The 24,056-nt window shown below is 37.4% G+C and overlaps 2 protein-coding genes across 2 annotated transcripts in view; one reads left to right on the top strand and one right to left on the bottom strand.

Moving 5' to 3' along the window:
• LOC105211410 (interference hedgehog) overlaps window positions 1-24,056 on the bottom strand; it is a 202,061-nt gene that overhangs the window by 81,658 nt on the left and 96,347 nt on the right. The window contains exon 3 of the mRNA XM_054228037.1: window positions 9,376-9,482. Within this exon, the coding sequence (XP_054084012.1) occupies window positions 9,376-9,482 (107 nt within the window). The remainder of the gene's footprint in view (window positions 1-9,375; window positions 9,483-24,056) is intronic.
• On the top strand, window positions 20,808-22,641 carry LOC105211407 (uncharacterized). Its single transcript, XM_011182808.3, has 2 exons — window positions 20,808-21,154; window positions 21,217-22,641. The coding sequence occupies exons 1-2, from the start codon at window positions 21,113-21,115 to the stop codon at window positions 22,516-22,518; spliced, it is 1,344 nt and encodes a 447-aa protein (XP_011181110.2). The 5' UTR covers window positions 20,808-21,112; the 3' UTR covers window positions 22,519-22,641.

Raw genomic sequence — 24,056 nt, 5'->3', positions numbered from 1 at the left:
TATAATGCAATTGTTAGAATTTTGTTAGTATCTGAACTGAATTATGGACATATGACATACGCATCTGGGATCAGTTTCCAATCTATATGCAACACATTCACTAAAAGCATGACGGAAATGACTCCAATTCGACGAAAATTGGATTTATGCGGACTTAAGCAGAAATCTTTCCTGAAAATTTTCATGTAACGGTTAGATACTGAATTGCTGAGAACGGCATCGCATAGATCGAATCAGTTCGTCGGTATGGTACTCACCTCTTCGAGTATAATACTGATTTCTTCAGTACGTAAACATAAGATAGTTTGAGAATTGTTCTTGATAAAAAATATTAAAGCAAAAACAGCTTTAATAAAAACCAATCCTTATCACATACACTTTAACATAGATGTTCGTTGCATATTTAATGAGCTCACTTATAGCAACTATTAGATTTCGTTGCAGTTACTGTAGTCTGACGAGCTCGCTTGTTTACGGCATTATTTAGTCAGTGCATTGACTTGCTTACAACTGATTCCAATTCATGCATTATGCATAACAGTATATATGTATACACACACATACAACCATATGTAGAAGCAGCAGTGTCACTGCACGTCGGTGCTGGAATGTTTGTTTGTTTGCTTTAGCTTCTGTTTTTGCTGCACTCACAACGCTACTTTAGTTTTTATTTAAGATTTTGCTATGCTTTTCCAATATGTAACTGTTTAAATGAAAACTGTAAAGCAAAAAAGACTGCAAAAACAAAAACAAGAAAATATAGAGCGAAATTAAAAAATGCTCGAATATGTATTGGAATCAGCTTTGGCGCTGGAACCGGAGCTAGAGCTGGAGTGTAAGCCGGTTGAATTATTGCAAGCTCATGGGCAGATGGCAAGCTGCTTAGCACGACAATTCACTGCCACATGGTAAGTTGCTGGTGTTGTAGCTTATGAGTTTGTGTGTGTCTCTATGCTGTTCGTAGAAGACAATCTGTGACCACAAGTGCATTCGTTGTTGTTTGTCCGCTTGTTTGTTTACTGTATGTTTATTAGATATTTATGCAGCGCATATGTGCAAAAGTGTGTGTGTGTGTTGTTGTTGTTGTGGCTTTGCGCTTTGCATGCATTAAATATCAGTTCGTTTTGTATGCCGCTTCACTTGGTTCGCATGTGAAATGCCAAAGCTTATGGCTAAGATTGCCAACTAAGTCAAAACTAACAACAACAAGGCATGTGGGTATGTAAACAACGCCAGTAGTCAGCAGCGTTTGTATGTATGTATGTATGTACTTTGCTTCGTTTATAGCTTTCACTAGTATTTGTAGTGCTTGTCACGCTTCTCTTAGCATTATTTACCGATTCTTCAGTTAGTCATTGCCACATACATGTATACACAATAACAAATGCATGCATATTTAGTAGCAATAATATATGTCTGTGTATGTCCATATATTGTGATTGTCGTGCTTTTAAAGAAATTTGCATTTTATACTGGCGTGCTAGCTTAGCTTTCTAAGTTTTTAGTAAACTTACTGCTTGAAGAAATTGAATTAGCATACCGTAATATTCAATTTAAATCAAGAAGTCTACCTTACTAGTGAGGTTGTTTTCGTTATGTATGTTTTTAATTTGTTTTTTTTTTTTTACAAATGCAACGACAAGGTGTGACGCAACGAAATTCCGTCACGATCGCATTATGCAGACAATGATTGTACTAAAAATGGTTTTTTTTTACAAATGCAACGAAAATGCGTGACGCAACGAAATTCCGTCACGATCGGATTATGCAGAGCATGATTATACTAAAAATTTAACCGAATTAAAAAATTTCTTTCAACTCTTCGGTGTATATATTACACATAAGAATAATAAAAATTTACAAAGTTGCCACCTGTTTCAAATTTTTGACATAAAAACCAAAATTTTACAAATATATATAAAACACTAAGGCCATACAAGAAATTTCAGAAAATTTATATTAAAAAGTATTTTTGCATTTTGCGTAGGGTTGCCATCTTTTAAAATTTTAGATTTAATAAAAATTCTTTTAATAATATTTATGCATGAAACTCGTTTAACAATGCTTATAGTTGACAATATTTTCGAGAAGGGTTGCCCCTTGTTTAAGTGCATAATAATAGTTCGTTGACGATATGAGCTTCAAATCTTCTTCCAAATTTTCATAGAAGAAGTAGCAAGAGATATCTAAACGATATTCGTTCGCCTACCACAAATCTTTATAATCTATAGTTAGTCTATATTTTTTTATTGACCTTTAGACGCAGCTAATCAATATATCTCCCTCCTCCCTCCTTTCTTTCAAAGGTCCTCGTAACTTCTACTTCAAAGTGCAATCTTTCACTACCTACAAAACAAATTGCTTGCCATCCATTTTACTATTTTCTACAATTTGTAAAATGTTGCGCCTAAAAATCTGCAACAGATATATGAAGCACAGCTGCAAAAGCACAATGGCTGCAAGCACACACCAATACAAGCAAACAAACTTAAGCACACCTTGCACTTTTGCTGCATTTCAATGCGCTGACAAATTGCCGCCCATCTGTTTGCACAGAGACAAGGGCGAGGGCACACACTCACAAGTATTGGTTTGTATTAGCTAAGCTTTGCCTTGGATTTGTTGTCGTCGTTGGCTATGTTGAGGCCTTAAATGCCTAATGTGAATTTATTGCACTGCAATAAGTTTAAGTCATGTGTCAGTGCTTTGAGCGAACGAGTAAAAGTTCTTTGATATTTCAATTTTATGCAGAGCAGTCTTTTGCAATTAAAGTCAATACTTTCAGTGTACGTACATATAAACTTTTTTAGTATATTTGCTTTAAGGTTTTCGACTCGGGCGGATTTGGGCGACAATTTCTCATAGTTTAGATGTTTTTAAATATTTTAAGCTTTATGCGCTTAATGCCAATATAATTCTGATTAATTCGATTTTGAAATTTCCCAATGACATAATTGCATTTACTTTGATTGAGATCATCTGGATGTCGCTTCAAGTAAATTATTCAGAAATTTTAATTTGAACTCATTTAAATAACACAAATTTCAACAAATTATGCATTCTTTATTTTTGTATGAGTATTCTCCCGTTTCAGCAGTATATATCTTTTAAAAATATCATGTGATAATGAGAGCATGCTATTTAATCAGGAATGTAAAAGTGGGAATATTTTATATAAATGTATTCTAAGCTTGAAATATGTAAATTTATTCAAAAATAATCATATTCATATTCATATTCATAATATTCATATTCATATTCATATTCATATTTCATATTTCATATTTCATATTCATATTCATATGCACATTCATATTCATATTCATATTCATATTTCATATTTCATATTCATATTCATATGCACATTCATATTCATATTCATATTTCATATTTCATATTCATATTCATATTCTCTTATTCATATTCATATTCATATTTCATATTCATATTCATATTCATATTCATATTTCATATTTCATATTCATATTCATATTCTCTTATTCATATTCATATTCATATTTCATATTTCATATTCATATTCATATTCTCTTATTCATATTCATATTTCATATTTCATATTCATATTCATATTCACATTCTTATTCTTATTCATATTCATATTCATATTCATACTCATATTCATATACATATTCATATTCATATTCATATTCATATTCATATTCATACTCATATTCATATTCATACTCATATTCATTTTCAAATACTCATATTCATATTCATATTCTTATTCATATTCATATTCTTATTCATATTCTTATTCATATTCATATTCATATTCATACTCATATTCACATTCATATTCATATTAATACTTATATTCATATTCATATTCATATTCATATTCATATTCATATTCATATTCATATTCTCATATTCATAATCATATTCATATTCATATTCATATTCAAATTCATATTCATATGCATATTCATATGCATATTCATATTCATCTTTTTCATCATCTCTATCTCTATATCCGTCCAATGTCCTGATGGTTATGGGAAGACATCTTTTTTTTTTTGAAGTTTCGAAAGATATTCTCAGGATCAATGCACAACTAACAAATTCCCTCTAATTGATATCCAATAATTGACTCACTCATAATATTATATTTCAGTTACCCCCTTACAAATGAATCGGCTTCTCATATACAAGAGGGTGAATCTCCTACGATGTCAAATAATAATCAGCTCGAAGCAGCGATTATACTCAGAATACACTTTGTTGTAAGCCCAAGATACAGGTTCAATTAATTTAAGCTCAGTCAACAACAAGCGAGTAAATATCCTCTCACCAGTAAGCTAACCAAGCCCACCGACCAAACAACTAAGCAGCTTTCGTGCGAACCGGGGAGCAAGTGAACCTGCCATTAAATTCTATGTAAACGAGGCGCACGCCAGACAACACTTGCCAGAGGATATCCTATAATTTCCACCCAACCAATTACGCCCATAATTACATGTAATCGTGTACCACACACACGAACACACTCACATGCGATGAAAGAAGCCGCTTAGACGCCAAGCGGAAGTTGACTTGCCGCTGCTTAATAGACAAATAGACGAAATGCTATAATATATATACCTACACATATATATATTTATAACAGGATATATGGGTGTGCCTGCGGCCATGTATGCAGTCTGGGTTGGCTGACAGCTGTGCGTGTGAATTAAACGGACATTTTGCGGTAAATGGCATGTCCCTCGGTGACTTGATGCCGTTAGTGAGTAGTGTGACTGCCGCAACAATTTCAATGGTAACTAGCATGCTACTCGTGGTTATTGTTGTTGTTTTTCATTTGTTGTAAAAGAGACGCCACCGTGACAACGTCAAATTTTACTGTTTGTTTCCGTAGTTGTTGTTGCTGTTATTGTTGTTTTAATGTAAGTGCAGAAAAATTGTGAAGTCAAAGTGTTAAACTCGCTTCGAGTGAGTCAACTTTAAGTGTCACTTTATTATACTCAGTTCAATTATACTACTTGGCTTTCATGATTATGACCTCGGTGAGCACAGAGGTGAGGGTTGCCACACTTCAACGTTAACCATTATGAGTGTAATTATTGAAATGCCATGGTATGAGAGGTCGCAAACTTCTTCGTTAGTTTGGAGTAGCGAGTAGCTGAAATTGAAATCAGAGCTGTTCGAAAAGAGGTGAGAGCTGCAGCGTGTTTTTTTAATGGGAATATAGATGATTTAAAAAATTAGGTTAACTGTTAGACCGAAAAATGGTATGGAGTTAATGGAGGTGTGAAACCTGAATATAGAGACTAACTACTACTAAGTACCATAGATTTGAATCCCAACTTTCTCTTGGAGTAGTTAAATATAATTACCAGAGATATTGGTGAGCTTAGGCTCACAAATGTCTAATGAGAACTCTAAGATAATGACCCGATTAAATCACAACATTTTGAATCATAGAAAGTAGAATTTCTGAATTCTTTTCAATTCTTTGGATTTGCCTGGCATGCCCTGCATCATTTGGGTCTCAAAGTGGGAGCTGTCATTATTATCCTTCGCAATCTTCATGCGCTAAAACTGTGTCTTGGAAGACGACTGATCATATAATGTGATAGTTGCAAGAAATTCGAATAGGGACGTTAAGCAATGCTTAATTCTGGGAATTCCTTTGAGTTCCAACGATTTGCCATTTCAGTTCAAACGTATTAAGTTTCCAGTGAAACCTGCATTTGCGATGGCAATCAACAGGTCACAACGAGAGTCAGTGAAATCTGGAAAAGCCATATTTTTTTATCTTCTCTATTAATTTACGCACCGGAACTGAAAACAAAAAATGTTGTTTTTCAAGCTGCGATTTGTATCATAGACCAGAAGCAAATGTTGAGAGGTCATCTAATGACGAATATTTTAAATTGTACCAATGACTAGCTATACCAATGAAAGCTAGTGCTAGCATTACAAAGATCTTGCACAACCGTTATGGGATCATGTTCCGATTTCCATACGACCGATAGGCATAGCGTAGTTATCTTATTAAAGACCTGTTTTGATAGGAAGTGATAAGATTTGATCCTTCGAGTGCTATTCTTGGTTTAGTGAATCATACATGTGGTGAACGAGTCCAACCATCTCATGAGGATTCACAAGATGCTCTTGAGCGATCGATACAAATCTTGGAAAAATTTTATTCCATGAGCCAATTTGAAAAGTCGAGAGAAAAAGAGGTTGATGTTATTCAATGAGATATTTGACTAATGTTTGAAGTTCAAGAGTCGCTTCTGTCGAAGTAAAGCCATAATCTGCCAGAATTTCATGTCCGTAAAGTATACAGGGCAGCGAGGATATTTCTAAGAAGTCGGAAATTTGTGTTAGATGTAGGTGATAGTATGACTTTGACAGAACTGGTTTACAGATTAAGCGCTTCATTGCCTTGACTGTTTCCAATTTTCTTTTACTGGGCTACACCTCACTAGCATAAATATTATGGCTATATAAAAGTAGAAAATCCTGCAATTCAGTTTCTTTTTGAAAAGGAACTTTTAAAGTGAAAAAATACATCTGTATGTGAGAGGTAGTTTCTGAAACAGTGCAAAAAATTTCAACCCGGTATGAATTTCCAACTTATCACACACAATTAAGCAATTCTTTATATATAAAAACCTACACCGTGCTCACACGCTGGAACTACTTCCGTGTCGTTGAGCAACTCGGCGACAACGCATACCCATAATTTGACGTAAATTCCAAGTAATTACAACCAGCAGAGATTTTAGTTTTTTTCCCCTTACACTACTTGCCAGCTAACATTAAGCAAATTACCGATGATGGAGTGTTGAGTTGACGCCTTAGATTAGACACACAAACACACGATTGAGTGTGCTATAATATAGTTGGATGCATGTATAAATCAACAGTCTGCTACAGTGAACATCATTTGACTCCACTTAAGTGTATACTTAGCAAATGCAAATTACCCACACACACACACACACATGCAGATATGTATGTAGCCTTAAATGCCAGCTTTTCGTGTGTTTGCTCCACAATTCGAAGGCAACTGGTGGCCCATCAGCAATTAAAGCAAATTTGCAGCGCATCCCCTACTCACTGCGACAGAGCATTGGTTTTCATTTTCTTGTTTTCTTTTTCATTTTTTTTTTTATTTTCTGTTTTTGTGTCGGCGCTTCCTGCTTATTAGCGCTCATTGCTCTTTTGGCGTAATTTGTTGGTGGCGCCCTTTTCCTGCAACTTTCACTTCCACACGGCGCTTCCTGACTGCCACTTTGCTTGTAGTATTTTGTTGTGCGCTTCATTGTTGTTGCTGCTGTTGTTGTTACATTTTTTGTCGTTTGCCTGCGCCAGTGCTGCGGCTGCCACAGTGTGGTTCATTATTACAGGAGGCTAATTAATTTCATTAGTTGGCAGAAAACAAGGTGAAGACAACCACAATTACACACAGGCGCACACACAGGCAGACAGACTTCAACCAACAACAACAACGATAGCACAACAACAATGACAACAAATTATGACCGCAGCAGCTGCGACGGCAGTGTTGTTAATGATGCTCATGCGGTGCTCAGAAGACTCATGCATATATTCACGAATGTGTGTTTGAGTGTGTGTTCATTCGCTACATTATGTAGCATACCTTTTGGCGCAACAGCAGAACAAACACACACACAAGCGCACACAAAGGCCAGCAGCCAGTCAGCGGCAAACGGCAGTCAGCAAAGACAACACAAATGTAGCGGCGAGCGCATGAGTCATGAAAGCTATACGCCGCCGGAAATGTAGATACTTATATATGAATGTATGCATGCATATATGCATGCTTGTATGTGTGTGTGTGTGTGTTTGTGCGCTTAATTGTGTTTGTTAGTGAAATTGTAATGAATGCAGTCATGTGTATTCCATTTGTGTCTAATGGCCAACTAGTTTGTGCACACGCTGCGCTGTTGGTATTAGTATGCATATTTAATTGCCGGTTGCCTGCAAACAATACACAATCTACAACTACTACAACAACTACAACCATACAGCAGCCATATTACCTTTATTTTATTAGTTAAAATATGCGGAATAGATTAGCATGATTGAATTAATTTGGGTTAAAGGAGAATTTAAGTAGGCAGCGCTAGCTGAACTGCCAGCAGAACTTAGTAGTAGAAAAGCTCAAACGCTGCAGCTCAGCCTAAAGCGTTGAACCCGAAGAAGAGAGAAGAGCTACACTGTGCAGCTTAAAATTAAATTTGAGTTGAATTATTTATTATTTCTCCAATGTATTATTACTCTCAAGTGTTATTACTCTTCCTTTCCATCTTTATATTCCAAGGTTCTTAAGCGTGGCTTTATTATATCTCTTAGCGCGCTTCTTCGCACTAGCATACTTAAAAATATTTTCCACCAGACATTTTGAAACCATATAGATATGTACATCTTGAATAGATATCTTAAAATATTATAGAAAAATTGTCTAAGAAGCTGGTCCAACATCTGTTGTAAGAAGAGCAAGAATGACAGTTTCAAAAGTCTTGTTCTCTATCTATTATCTGTCTTTAAGAAGGCAAATCAATGTTTTTGAGTGCGTGAAATGTTCCAAGAGCATAGCTGATGCTAAATCCCATTGTAAAAGGACACATGTCACAAAGAGATATAATATTACTCCTACTTTGAAAGCAATAAATATATATAGATAGCTCAAGGTATAAAGCTCTATAATGAGTGTGAATTGAGAGAATTGACGCTCACTCTTTTTCAATACTATCTTAGGTTTAAGGTCATACGCTTCGCTCAACCCTTGAAAGCTTTTCCATAGACAAGATTGACATCCATACAAAGCTCTGCATACAAAAAATATTTCATGAACCTAGTGAGAACTACTAATCAAAGTGCTAATTGAATGAAATAGTTGTTTGTCGACTAATCTACTTCATTTAATATTTTTCTATAAATATGAAATTACAAAAAAATTAGAGCTTTTATTCAAACGGGTGAGAAAAGCACATTAAAAGATAATATCACGAATGTTCTTCTAAAAAGTAAAAGCTTTATGGTTAATCTATGAAGGTAAAGCCAGATCATAAGATCTACTGTAATGAAAATTGCATGTCACACCCTCAAAGCCTTCAAAGAAAGCTGTGATATCTTAAGAAAACTAGTAATGGTTCTTAGCTCTTTAAAAGCTTTTATTAAAAAGTAATATAAATAGTATAAGTATAATAGATACTCGCAGATTACTAATTCTTAAGAAACTACGTTCCAAAAAAGTGGGTTTGCAAAATTCTTTCTACTTATATATTTACTATATCCGTCCTCAACTCAAAACCCTTTTTCTCATTAAACTATTTGTTTTCTTCTAACCTTGCTTCATCATAATTAATCACTCACCTTGTATGAGCCCAAATTCTTAACGGAGCATGCCAATTTGACATTCCGGCCCGCTGGCACTGTTATATTATCAATGACATCCGTAAATTCAGGATCTTCGGAGTCAACTGTAAGGAAGAGAGAACGAGAAATTAGACAGTTAAAAAAAGCGCATTAATAAAAGTCAGTAGAAATGCTAAGAATATGATAATAAATTACCACACCTTACCTCTGTATGTATGTCTATTAATTTATTATATTTTAGTGACAAATGCCTCCAAGGCAACGGTAGACATGCTACCAGAGTCTTACCACAATTACGCTCTATTTAACGAATTGCGGTGCACGAGCAGCTGCAGGGCGACTGTGCCAGTCATTACTTCGTTAATTACTTTCACTTAACAGTTATCTCATTGATGTTCGAGCATTTTTGTTGCAAGCATATTCATATTTCCATTGAGTTGCTTGACTTGGCTACGCTTCGGGGCTGATACAAATTTGGTTTATTCGTGTGCTCCAAGATTAATTGCTGCCGAAGGTTGGTTGGCTTGAGTTAATCTTTTGTAGTTAAATGAGTGGAGATATGTTGGTTTCTTACTCATTTGCTCTAGGGTATCTTATATTTTGGTATCATTTGTGCAGAATTATTATTATTCAAGCAGAGAGGATTTGTGTTTTTATTTGGAAGTTAGTACGAACGATGTGCTGAGCAATAGATGGGATGAGGTCAAAGGTTAACTATCTTTTAAGAATCATTTAAGTTATCCAACTTAATAGATAAACTTTTTCTATGCAGTTTATGGTTAAAAGGGGAGCAGAAGAGCAGTTTAAACTATTCTTGATAAATTTTAGGCTTCAAAATTAATCTGAAGAATAATAAAAAATATATATTTAACCATATTCAGTAATTAATGAGGTCATTACCATATTGATTTCTTTGAAAACTATTTTCTTACAAATTTTATTGAAATCACTTCAGAAATTCTCAAGAACAGTTAATTTGTGCCGAGTACCCAAAAAAGTTTGAACAAAACTTAAAAAACTGAACAGAAAATCAAGGTAAACCCGCCACAAATTTGGGTTGACCCACTCCATGCAACCCAATTACCACGAACTGTGAGATTAAGCCAAACTACAACAAAAACAAAAATAAAATGAAAATTTCCAACCCAAAATAAGTTAGACCAATTAACATAGCAATAATGGCATGCCAAGTTAACAGCTGTTAGCTGCCAGTTACCGGCAGTTAGCCGTAGACACAGCAGGAAGAAGCGCAGCAAGGAGCACGTAGCGGCACAACTTTACAACAACAACCCCAACAAAAAGCATATTTATATATATAAATATATATTTAACTAACAACTAAATCAACAACTAAAATAGCCATATAACAGTAACTCTAACACAACAATAACAATAACAACAATGCGTCGACAGTGAAGGCACACAAGAGCAGGAAAAACAACAACAACAACGCCAACAAAAAACCTTTCGGCATGCAAAATGAACACTTCATCAAGTGTTTAGCTATTTCACTTGGCAGCTGTTGTTGTTGTTGCTGCTGTCATCGCAGGATATCCACTTAGTTGTTGTTGTTTCTCTTGTATTTTCAGCTTGTTTTGCAAGCAATGATGACGTAAAGTTTCTTGTTTTATTTCAATTTTCATTATTTTTATTTTTGATTTTCCGCCTCGTTGTTGTTGTTGTCGCTGCCTTGCCGGTTGTGCCCAGGTCCAGCTGCGGATAAGCTAAATAGTTTGCCTCCTGCCTGCCCGCCTGCTGTGTTTTGAATATTTTAGTGCTGATTGGTATGCCTGGTTGGTTAGCCAGTGGCATGTCTGGCCTGGTCGCTTGGTGGTCCCCACTTGGTGTGGCGCACTTTGTCGACTACGGGGCTCCTTGTTGGTGGGGGTTTTGTGCCTTGTTGTTATTTGTTGTTGTTGTTCGTTGTTTTTAGCTTGTTCATTCGCTTAGCTATTTCTGCCCTTGACGTGCTGCTCACACAATAATTTAAATCATGGTTATTATGTACACAAATCTGAGAGCATTTTCAATGCTGATATTCAATATTAGCCGAAGCGCAATGCAAACTATTACACAGACATGCAAACAAACATATTTACATATTTGCGCTCAGTTAAGCACTCTCAGTGGCAAGTGAAGTAATAAAGTGCGCTCATATAAATACTTATGTGAAACACTAATAAGATACATATATCTTACTTAGCAGGAGCTGTGTTGTTTATTCTATACATGCCCTATAGGAAAAGCAAAGCATGCGATATTTTATTATATTTATCGATAATTTATGATTTTTATATTTTTTCAGTCTAAATTATACTACTTTTGCTTTTGAATTTTTTTTAAATATTAAAAAAAAAATTAAATACTTTCTTTAAGGTATGATGGCAACCCTGAAAATATTTTAAATTATATATGTATGGGAGGAAACTCTATTAGTAAGGTCATCAAGGCAATTTAACATTGATTTTATTTATTTACAAAGCCCTTCTGGCAGAAGGATTATTGACAAATCATCCGAAGGCAGAAGACATCTAAAGAAAGGTTCACTTATGAAAACTATTTTGTAATAAATGGAAAAATATTCATTTAAAGGTGGTCGCTAACCATACCATTTCGCCTATTAATGGTTTTTTTGTTTTCTAAAAAAATTGAATTTTTGTTGAGAATTCATACAAAATAATAGGTGGCAACTCTGTTCAAAAAGTTTGTTAGTCTACAACTCAAATGTTATTCAGAATATTGGCCGTCGCTAGCTACTACTTTTGACCATCTTTCTGGCAGCATGCGTATTCCGTGATGAAAGAACCCCTCATCTTTCGAGTCGATCCAAGTATCAATCCAATTTTTGACTTCTTCATAAGAACTGAAGTGCTCCTTAGCTAGACCGTGTGCTATCGATCGGAACAAGTGGTAGTCAGATGGAGCAACGGCTGGAGAATACGGCGGGTGGGGTAAGATCTCCCATTTCAGCGTCTCTAAATATTTTTTTACCACCTTTGCGACGTGAGGCCGAGCATTGTCATGCTGGAGAATGACTTTATCGTGTCTTTCCTCGTACTGTGGCCGTTTTTCTTTTAGTGCTCGGCTCAAACGCTTCAATTGCGTTCGGTATCGATCTCCTGTAATGGTTTCACTTGATTTTATCAGCTCATAATATATCACCCCCAGCTGGTCCCACCAAATGCAGAGCATGACCTTGGCGCCGTGAATGTTCGGTTTTGCCGTCGACGTGGAGGCATGTCCAGGCTTTTCCCATGACTTTCTTCGCTAAGGATTATCGTAGTGGACCCATTTTTCGCCGCCAGTTACAATGCGATATCAAAATCCCTTTCGGTTGTGCCTTTGAAGCAGCTGTTCACATGCAAAGAAGCGCCGTTCGACATCTCTTGGATTCCAGTTGTAAGGAACCAAGTTTCCTTGTTTCTGAATCATCCCCATGCCTTTGAGGCGTTTTGATACATATTGCTGTGTCATTTTCAACGATTCAGCCTATTCCTCTTGGGTTTGAAAAGCAAATTGGTCGAGTAATGCTTCCAATTCACCGTCTTCGAAAATCTTCTCCCTTCCACCACCATGCCGGTCTTTGACTTCATAATCACCATTCTTAAAACGTTGAAACCATTCGCGACATGTTCTTTCACTTAGGACAGCCTCACCGTACGTATCCGAAAGCATTCGATGAGCTCAGCCGCACTTTTCTTGGAATTAAAAAAGAAAAGCAAAATTCCCCGCAAATGTCGACAATTCGGCTCAAAAAGTGACAATTTCAGTTGAGAATAAGTTTCGGATGCGAAACAGATCTCTACAAATATTTTGTTGGGTTAATGTGGACACAAATGTCGATTTAATCGACCAGTGCTCGACCCTAGAGAAATCTATTAGAAAACGGCGGAAGCAAAGTTGTAGACCTTATATATTTAATGATTGTATTATAATTTTTTTAAGACTACTTATAATATTTTAGTTCAATTTTGAATTATTTTATAGTAACTAAGTGGCAACCCTAAGACAAAAAAAAATTTATATGACTTAAACTTGTGACTTAAATTAATTCAAATCTTTCAGCACATTTTTTAAGATAATTAAAGTACTTTAGCTCAATTTATAATTATTATATAACAGGATAAGTGGCAACTCTAAAGCAACAAATATGGATTTTTCAGCAAAAAAATTTAACTAAAATGATACAGAATCGTTCAACAAACCTATCTTGAATCAAAGGACCACAAATGAGAATTAAGCAGCACTATTTCCTACAGAGCACAAATGGCATGAGAAATTTTTCGGCACAACAACAACTTGTATTTATCTCTCATATCTCCACACAATCCACACAAATATATGCACAAACAGAGCTTATGTTGTGGTGTTTGTAGCAAATAATTAATTGCAATAATATTGAGTTGTTGACTGAATGAGTTCATACTTATGGCTGTACAAACACCCAAACAGTTATATAAACAAACAAAACAACAAATGCTTGCCCACAAAACTCAAATGTACACAATCCACACACCCACACGCTCATATATCTCATTGTAACACATGAGCTGCTTAATAACAAGACATTTGCCTCGCCCACCGGACCGCCCAACCAGAACGCCCACAATTCGGCAGGACAAACGGCAGCAAGGACTCGCCTGCTTGAGGTGCCACACCCGCCTCCGTGGTTAAGTGGTTTTGCAAGACTAGCAACTCCAGCCCTGCGCCGCCTTCGATGGCTGAAGTGAAGCAGTCAAGCAGCCAAGCAGCCAAGCCGTCGAACAGTCGACCGCCGCTCCCTTCGGTTGGAATTGTTGTTTCAAGTGTAAAATTATATGCGGTTTTAGTGTCATCGTTGTTGTGTTTGTTGTTTGTGGCTTGTTGTGGCAACAATTGAGCAAATGTCCTCCTCAAATGGAGTACAATAAACTTATGCAAATGATTGGACTTGGAAGGGCACTTATGTGGAAATGGACGCATAGATTTGCCTCTTTGGCAAATTCGATATTTATTTAGGGAAAGTTCTGCTTGTTCGTTCTTCGTAAGCGCACTTTGATTTGCGAACTGGAAAATTTATGTAAATTAAAGTAGTTTATTACTTAGCAATTTGATGAAGCAATTCGAAGCGAAGCGAGAGAAATGAAGTTGTATTTTGATAATATAAAAACAATTGTTCGAAGTGATGAGAGTAAAGGATTGACGTAGCAATTAATTAAGTTTCTCTATTGACCTTTTATGTTTTCTATAGGCATTTAAAAGGAAAATTAAGCTAACTTGTGGTCGAGAGATTGGTAAATGCTGCTTTTGACAGGGGAAGAGTGAGCTTCAGAGAATAAAAAATAAACAAAGAACTATAAGAAACTAAGCAAATCAAGATAAATGCGAGCAGTTGCTTTTTATTAAAATAATTAAGAGATTCTTTCTTCAAAAAAGAAAAAGAAAATGAGGACCGAGTTCAAAGAAAATTGTTAGTTTCCTGGTATGTTGGGAACTTCCAATTGGCGTGAAAAGGGGATATGAACAAACCTGAAATCGTAAAGGGCTCAGGACTTTTTGTTTTCACAAGAGGTGCCTACTATATAATGTAGGGTTAGGTATCGGGACTGGTCCCTTTTGAGGAGATTCCAATCGAATAATTAAAACATCGGCCCTTTGAAATCCTCCGCTCATAACTAATATCAGAGTCAGCCGATTCGGCCGAAATCTCGAAGATATTACATTCAAAATGTTTTCACCTCAGTACAGCAATATCCACTCTGCAAAGCTGTTTAAGAAGTACATTTGAAGTCTTAAGGAATTGAATTAAAAACGCAAACTGTCACTGTGCCACTGAAGAACATTTGATATTGCAGACACCTGATTAATATTGTTGTTATTGTAGCGGTTAACCAAACCCTGCCTGTACTGCCAAATACATATGAATCAGTTGCCATCGAAGGAAGGTGGCCTAGGAAACAAGATCGGACCAAGGGGAAAAAAGTATTAGATGGATGGGGTTAATTTGGCATGTAAAGGGGTGGTTACTGTCACGCGGAACATATTTCGGGTATGTGGGGGACTAGTCTGAATAAATATGCATTTAATCTGCTACAGTATCCAGTACGAAGATTTGACTACAAGGACGCTACTCACTGGAAGGGAGTCAATGAAGATGTTAATAGAACACATGTGTACGGCGTTCCGTACTTGTCTGAAGACAGTAGCGTTCGAAATCTACTCAGTATTGTGATGTATGTCGTCGATTCTTTGACAAGAAGCATAGAGGTCTCGTTGCGTAGATGCTCAACCGGAAACGTCTAGGGACATTTTGTGACTGTCTGAAGCGCGGTATTCTTACAGGTCTGTAGCTTCTTTATCTGTGTCTTACTACATCCAAACGACCAAACTGGAACTCCGGAATCAATGACCGGATCTTATTACGTCGAAATTTTATTGTCTAACCGAAGGCTGCACTCCTTCCTGCAGTTAGTGAATATGCTCGCCGTAGATTTAGTTAGTAGTTTCGCAAAATAGTTGCGAGAAAGGTTTTACTTCACACTTGATCTCTTCCTCATATCTTCCTTTTACAAAATTTAAAAAATCCCGTTATTTTCTTACCCACAAAGTCTTACTAACTTTAAAATTCACTTTCTCAATAATTTTTGCAGACATCGACATTTCGGAATAAAGCGACAGGTCTTAGCAACAGAATGAATGCCCCAAAAATAAATTTACCAAAAAGTCAACAAGCAACAGCAACACCACAATCACAAATAAACTTAATAAACTCGAGTTTTGGCCGTTACCTTGGCCCCCTCTTCTCGCTGTTGTCGTTTAACTTTGTTGCATATTTGTTGTGGCTAGATGCTATTGTTGTTGTTGTTGCTGGACGCTGCTTGCTGCAACACAATGTCACGTGTCAATGCAAGGAAAATGAACTTTTGTGTAAAGAAAAGGTGGACGACAGCAGAAAGGAAGCTCGCAACTTTACTTGGCAACTTTGTTGTGTGGACGACTGCGATTACTGTGAACTTTTACTTTTTGTTGTCGTTGCGTTGTTGTTGCTGTTGTCTTTTAAAGTACTTGAACGAAGAAAATAACACTAAAGAATGAGACTAAAGATTTGCAAGAAAGCACACGTGCTAAATATTAACAAAGCTTTGCTATTTCTATGAATGGAAGAGTGTGGAATTGAGTATGAGAAGGACATGGGTAATGAAATGCACACAGTCGTATTTATGTGTGTGTGTGTATATGTAATTATATAAAGGGTGATTTTTTAAGAGCTTGATAACTTTTTAAAAAAAAAAAACGCATAAAATTTGCAAAATCTCATCGGTTCTTTATTTGAAACGTTAGATTGGTTCATGACATTTACTTTTTGAAGATAATTTCATTTAAATGTTGACCGCGGCTGCGTCTTAGGTGGTCCATTCGGAAAGTCCAATTTTGGGCAACTTTTTCGAGCATTTCGGCCGGAATAGCCCGAATTTCTTCGGAAATGTTGTCTTCCAAAGCTGGAATAGTTGCTGGCTTATTTCTGTAGACTTTAGACTTGACGTAGCCCCACAAAAAATAGTCTAAAGGCGTTAAATCGCATGATCTTGGTGGCCAACTTACGGGTCCATTTCTTGAGATGAATTGTTCTCCGAAGTTTTCCCTCAAAATGGCCATAGAATCGCGAGCTGTGTGGCATGTAGCGCCATCTTGTTGAAACCACATGTCAACCAAGTTCAGTTCTTCCATTTTTGGCAACAAAAAGTTTGTTAGCATCGAACGATAGCGATCGCCATTCACCGTAACGTTGCGTCCAACAGCATCTTTGAAAAAATACGGTCCAATGATTCCACCAGCGTACAAACCACACCAAACAGTGCATTTTTCGGGATGCATGGGCAGTTCTTGAACGGCTTCTGGTTGCTCTTCACCCCAAATGCGGCAATTTTGCTTATTTACGTAGCCATTCAACCAGAAATGAGCCTCATCGCTGAACAAAATTTGTCGATAAAAAAGCGGATTTCACATTTCGAACCGAACACTGATTTTGGTAATAAAATTCAATGATTTGCAAGCGTTGCTCGTTAGTAAGTCTATTCATGATGAAATGTCAAAGCATACTGAGCATCTTTCTCTTTGACACCATGTCTGAAATCCCACGTGATCTGTCAAATACTAATGCATGAAAATCCTAACCTCAAAAAAATCACCCGTTACAAGCAAACTGTTATGAAAAGACACTAACACACACATAAGTAGCCACATTTCGTCGCAATCTTGGTCAGGATCTCTAGACTCTCACGACATATGGCGTCTCTTACGCTGCCAATTCTCCTCTCTCTCAAGAGTAAATACAATTTATAAATACAAACACACGCGCTCACTCATATGCAATTCTAATGCTATAGAACCTATTTTCGGTGGTTTTCTTTGTTGACTGCACACGTTCGGTCTAATTTTTTGCTTCAGTTGCATGCTGACTTTCTGCAATTCAGCAACATCTTTTTAGGGGCGATTAGTTGCCACGTAGCTTTGTGAGTGCAATATTTGTCTGCCCAGCCCTCTCTTTGTCTCTCACTCTCCCTCACTCAGGTCGTGCTCTTGCACTTAGTTGCATCAATGTAGTCTACTAACGGGCGTTTGGCCCAATTTGCAGTAAAACTTCTTCGCTTTCATTTTGCCTTGAATTGCCGTGCACACACACACACACACACAGAAGTCACACGCTGACTTCTACAGTTACGGTCACATACGAGTACTTGAAGTCATATGCTCAGATCACATATACCCACTCGCACTCTGTATTCATATGCACTTAGGAAGCACGCACGCTGGCAACGCCGGCAGATAACGGCTGGCAGCTCGCTCTGTGGCACGTGCGTCTGCACTTTTTCACTCGACCATTGTTTGTGCCATCTAATTAAAGCGAAAGTATGTATTAGCTTAGTTGCCAGTTGCAAGTTGGTGCTTGCACGCAGATAATAACCAAAAAATTATGAAGAAAACTTTCATGCAACTTTGCTGGCAATTAATTAGTGCAATTTTCCACAATGTACGAGCGCACGCTTACCACAACAACAAAAGCGGAGACGGCGAAAAAATTATCTGAAAAACTATTTGATTTTAGCTTTGGTAAATTTTTCTAGTTACCTTGAAGTGCTTGCAGCAAGAACAGTTAAAAAGTTATGAAATTGAGATAAGATACGCTAGAGCGCAGAGATGCATTTTTAGGGGAATGATTTTCCCTCAAGCACAGCGGAGTTCCAATAAGTTTTAAATGAGTTTTAAAAATTATTAACAAATGAGAAGATGGAAATGAAAGAGTGATCGTGAAACAGACGTTCTGGAAATTAGAGGAATTAAAGAGCAAACCAAAAAACATTAAAATAAATATTAAAAATTTAAACAAAAAAATATTGAAAAAAAAAACAAGAATGAAAATTAAAAAATAATTTAATTAAAAAGAAATTACTTATAAAGGGTTCCCTTCTTTTGCTAAAAGAGAAAAATACAGAAAATTCAAATTTAATGGATAATGTTTATTATTATTCGAAAGAACATTCTTTGGCATTTATTTTTTAATGATTATTTATTTCAAATTTTGGCAGTGGCTACGTCTCAGTTGGTCCATCCGTTGATTTCAATTTTCGATGACTTGTCCGAGCATTTCGACTGGTAGCTGGCCAATGTCAAGCCTAGTTTTTGCTCCAAGGTCTGAATCAATGCGGGATTATCCGCATAGACTTTAGACTTTACACATCCCCACAGTAAGAGTTTAACGGTGTGATATCACACGACCTTGGTGGCCAATCGACCGGCCCAAAACGTAGAATTATCTGCTCACTGAAGTGTTCTCTCAATAAATCCATTGGTTCATGCGAAGTGTAGGAAGTGGCACCGTCTTGTTGATACCAAATGTCGCCGAGATCACGAGCTTCAATTTAAGACCACAAATAGTCGGTTATCATGACGGTCGCCATTGATGGTTACGTTCTCGCCGGAAACATTTTTGAAGATATATGGACTGATGATTCTATTGGCCCACAAACCACATCAAACCGTGTTTTTTTTTTCTGGCTGAAATGGTAGATCTTGAATCTCTTCAGATCTCTCTTCATACCAAATGCGGACGTTTTGCTTCTTTACATACCCATTGATCCAGAAATGGGGCTCATCGCTGAAGAGAATTTGGCTCGCAAACATCGGATCTTTTTGGAACTTTTCAAGAACCCATAGAGCTAAAAGATCGTTCAATTTAAAAGATCTACGTACAATACGCCAATTCGTTCCATATGTCAGTCCGAGTGGCTGCCAACGACGCTGAATCGACACTCCGTCTTCGTGTACACTCTCAGCTACGGCTAATATATTTTCAACACTGCGTAATGATATTAGATCGAATATTATCCAATAAAGAATGCTGGGTCTCGAAATGGGTGATGGTGTTGCGAATAGTACTCTCAGTAGGCCGATTATGTTGACCATAAGTTGTCCGAAGCGAAGGTGAAACATTGTTGAGGCGTAAGTTTTCCATGTTGAAATGCCAAACAATACTGAACAAAAATAACATGACACCTTGATATGAATCACGCGTGATCTGACAAAAAAAAGCTATTGAAAAATGTAGCTGTACTTGGATCATCCGAGAAATAAATAAAAAATGAAATATTCAAAGAAAAAAATTATTTTTTTTTTAGCAACTAGATTCCCAACTCATCTTATATATGTATCTACCTCCTTATTAATATGTGGTATCCATACTCTCTAGGATTCGAATGTGATGTATTTTCGAAATATCGATCACGGAAATTTTGCTTAAAAGTGAGGATCATCAGCTTATTAGTGATTTTGGCGAACAACTGGTCTCAGTATGGTAGAGTGCGCAATGGGCAGATATTTAAATATATTTGATTTCGCATGATGACTGCATTATTCAAAGGGGATTTATACTTTCAAAATACTCACATATGCCCAAACAACAGCAAATCAGTCGAAAGCTTTATAAGCTCACATAATAAGCTTTCATCTTTTAACTATTTCAATGTAAAATGTAATTAATTTAAAAAAGAAATCATTAACACCGAGATAATTCAAAGCCTTCACTTTAAGTCAGCGACTCATAAGTAGGTCAATGTCAACAATGTCAATGTCTCCAACAAAAATAAAAGAAACAATGAAATCTCAATACATAATCTGCTACTGTATATAAGTAAAGACAAAGCAAAGCGAATGAAAACAAAAATAAATTATATAAATTGTTTGGAATATGTAAAGAAGCAATGAAAGTTTGTAGCTGCTGACGCGCTATCGCCACCCTTTGATAAGCGCTTAGTGAAGCAGCGCTCAAAATAAGCGGGACCCGCTTAACCCCAATGTTGTATTTGAATATGTGATGTAAATGCGATTAAAAGCGCCAGGGCAGCGCCAACCAAAGAACCCTGTGCTATTAGAATTTCAGTGCGAAAATGTAAATATAGCGAATCGTAAAGTGTAAGCGAGCGGTTGCAGACAGCTCAAGTAGCGGAAAAACTAAAGTGAGCTACGGCTTTAAATACAGTGTAAAAATCAAAATTATATATATATATAAGAAATGTGATTATTTAGTAGAACAATACATTCTTAAAAATAACGCTTAATCAGACAAAATTTTGAACTCGAATATTTTTGTGGAAAAAGTTCAATAAATAAATCAAAAACGGTTTACGGGAATCAAAATAAAATCTTGTTGTGATCTAGTCTTCAAAACCACCTCCAGTTTGGTGAATCCCTCAGCAATATGAAGCGTTTACTGCTCCATTCCTTCCTACTGGTCATGTTGGTAAGTACCAAATACTACCATACCGTTATAATCACAATAATGCTACACTTGCATCTCCCCAGCACTTCACTGCGGCCTCCACAACAACCCAGCGTCCCGACATACTAGTGCCACATGCCGACATCAAGAGCCGCAAATTCCAAACTCATTTCATTGATGAGCTCAACGCTTTGGTGGACACGGCCGCCGGCGATCATCTCAATCGCCTACTACAGGAGCTACGCGCCAACAAAGACTATGTCGCCTATGCGTCGCGCATCGAGTCGGCCGCCAGCGCCACACAACTCATGCCGAAAATCGTTTACCTCAAGCAGCTGTTGGACCTCAAGTTGAACGAGCCGCCACACGGCGTCGAGAGCTATTACACGCTGCGCAATCTAAACTTCCTCGGCAAATTGAAGCGCGAATTGTTGCAGCTGCAGGAAGAGAGCGCCACCGAGTTGCGTCATCTACGTTGGTATAATTTATGTGGACAATTTTGGTACCGCGACCCGCTGTCGAATCAAACACTGGCGGTGGCACACAAAGCCACAACGCGTCCACCCGCGGCGCCCCACTGGGCGAGTGTGAAGTTGGCGCCCTTGCGTGCCGAAACTGTAGCTTCGGCAGCAACACCCTTGGCGCACATCGATCTCGAACGTTTCGCACGGCTGCTGTATGCCAATGTGAAGGCGGCCGGCGCGGAGTTAATCGATGATTATTTGTTCACCGTACGCAAGCTGTTGCAGGAGGTCATTGAAGAGAAGCACATTTCGGCCATGTCATCGGCGGAGGTTGGAGAAGCGCAAGGCGAAGTGCCGTCCACCGCTGCGTCGCATACACTGCACGCCAGCAAAGTGAACAAAGTGTTGAGCGAAATCGACGCCATACTCGCCATTGATGACTTCTATGCGAAACGCAATCGTTTGTACCGTTACCTCGAAAATGACCTCACCACCGATTATGAGCAATTCAAGAATTCACAATATGCCAACGACGATTTGGCGGAAATGCTGGCGAAATTACAGCGCAAGGGCGTCGATCTCTTTGTCACATTCATATTCAGTAATTTCGAATTTCTCGAACATTTACACGAGACATGGCGCAAGCTGCTGCCGTGGCCAACCAGTACGCAGGAGACGCCGCTGCAGTACGATGCAGCGTCACAGCGTCTCTTCGACGTGCATCGCTTGTATGTGGAGTTTAAGGGCGATTGGGAGAACAGCGCGACCTACGACGCCTATCAGGCTGTGGTGAATGCGCTATACACGGACACGCGTAATGGCAGTGCGAACATGCTCGTCTTCGAGTTGCTCAACAATGCATCGGCGAATGTGGGCAGTGTAACGCTGAATATGATTAAGGCAAAGTGCGATGAGCTTTGAGCAGGTAGCGGATAGCGAGTGGTAGGGGACAGTGTAATATATAACAATAGGGATAAGGTGAACTAACTGTAAATAATTGTATAAAATATACATTTTTGTATTTTTTTATGAATATTTTTAGAATTGGTTTTTTATTAAGATGTGTGGAAGTTGGGATCTTATCGGGTTTATCAAGAACGATTCGTAGCGATACATAATTTCAATTATAATAAATAAGAACGGTGAGCTACGCTGTGGGTCTAACTTTTCGGTGTGTGTTCTTTTCTTGGTTTTTGGAAATTTAACCATATAATATTTCGATTTAAACGAAAGGAAACTCAATTTGGGGTTAAGGGAATAATATCCTAAAGTAATTTATATAGTTCTTACTTTAAACACTCCAGCAATCAGACAGATGCTCTTTTTCACAAGTGGTTTGCATACTTTTTGGCGCTAGTATTCAAATAATATATATAATATCGAAGTTATATTTAGTATACTTTTGGGAATATTTCTTCAACTTGAAGTGATATTGATCTAAAATGGTGTGTAAGCTTCTGATTGAGGTTCTGTTCACTTACAATCCTTAACTACTGTTTAAATATGATTTCTTACGATGCTTAAGAGAGTAATGTCAAAAGTGTTCATTAAAGGTTTGTCGATTTCCAAGCAAGTATCGTAAATTTTGTCGGTTACAAAGAAATTCGAAAGATTTTGTAATCATTACCTTCCGTAGCACTGAAAGACTTATCACCGGACAATGTAAGTAGCAAGTTCATAAAGCGAAATTTCATAGTTCGAACTGTAGACCTGGTCACAGTTGCCCTGATATCAAGACTCACTCCATAAATTTTGGTTATTAATATACCTATATATCGCCCATATCCAGCACCGAAACAAAAGCGTTGTCCAACCTTATGCTTCCCTTTTCAATAAGCGAAAAAGATTAGCAAATCAATAAATGCGGCCCTAAGTAGCACTTAAGTGTTTCAGGGCATACCCAAAAGTAGCCAAAAGCACCACAACCAATTGGCAAACAACGTATGCTTCCTACACTTTCGGGCAACATCACGATAAACTGGTCAACTAATGAATTACGAGGGCTTAAGAGACCAACGAGCTCCCAGCTACTTAGTGCCATTAGCCGCAAAAAAGTTAAAAATGTCCATATTTTAAACCGCACACACACCCACACAATTTGTTGCACGGTTAACGGCAAAGTTAGGAGACTCACACACACGGGCACAGGCGTAGCCGCAAAAGCACACAGAACACACAGAGCGCTGAGCATGTAAGTTTTCCGGTACACACATTTTTGTCGGGGCATTTTCACACCAAAGGTGACTTTGCTATTTGACTTGTTTGCCGTTATAAGCATACATACATACATACATATGTAGTGCTTGTGAAAGTGTGTGATGCTGTATCGGATATCCGTTGACCGCCTACCGCCCCCGCTCCGGACACCCAATTGTGGGCCAGCAAAAACCGAGTTATTGTGTTGCGTGTCGTGTTGCTGCTAAATAGTGTTGCCAACTTGAGAATAATATATGAGCAAA

The sequence above is a fragment of the Zeugodacus cucurbitae genome, chromosome 3, assembly GCF_028554725.1.
Source record: "Zeugodacus cucurbitae isolate PBARC_wt_2022May chromosome 3, idZeuCucr1.2, whole genome shotgun sequence".
Lineage (NCBI taxonomy): Eukaryota > Metazoa > Arthropoda > Insecta > Diptera > Tephritidae > Zeugodacus > Zeugodacus cucurbitae.
The sequence above is the reverse complement of the archived record's forward strand: the minus strand, read 5'-3'. Positions and strand labels throughout refer to the sequence as shown.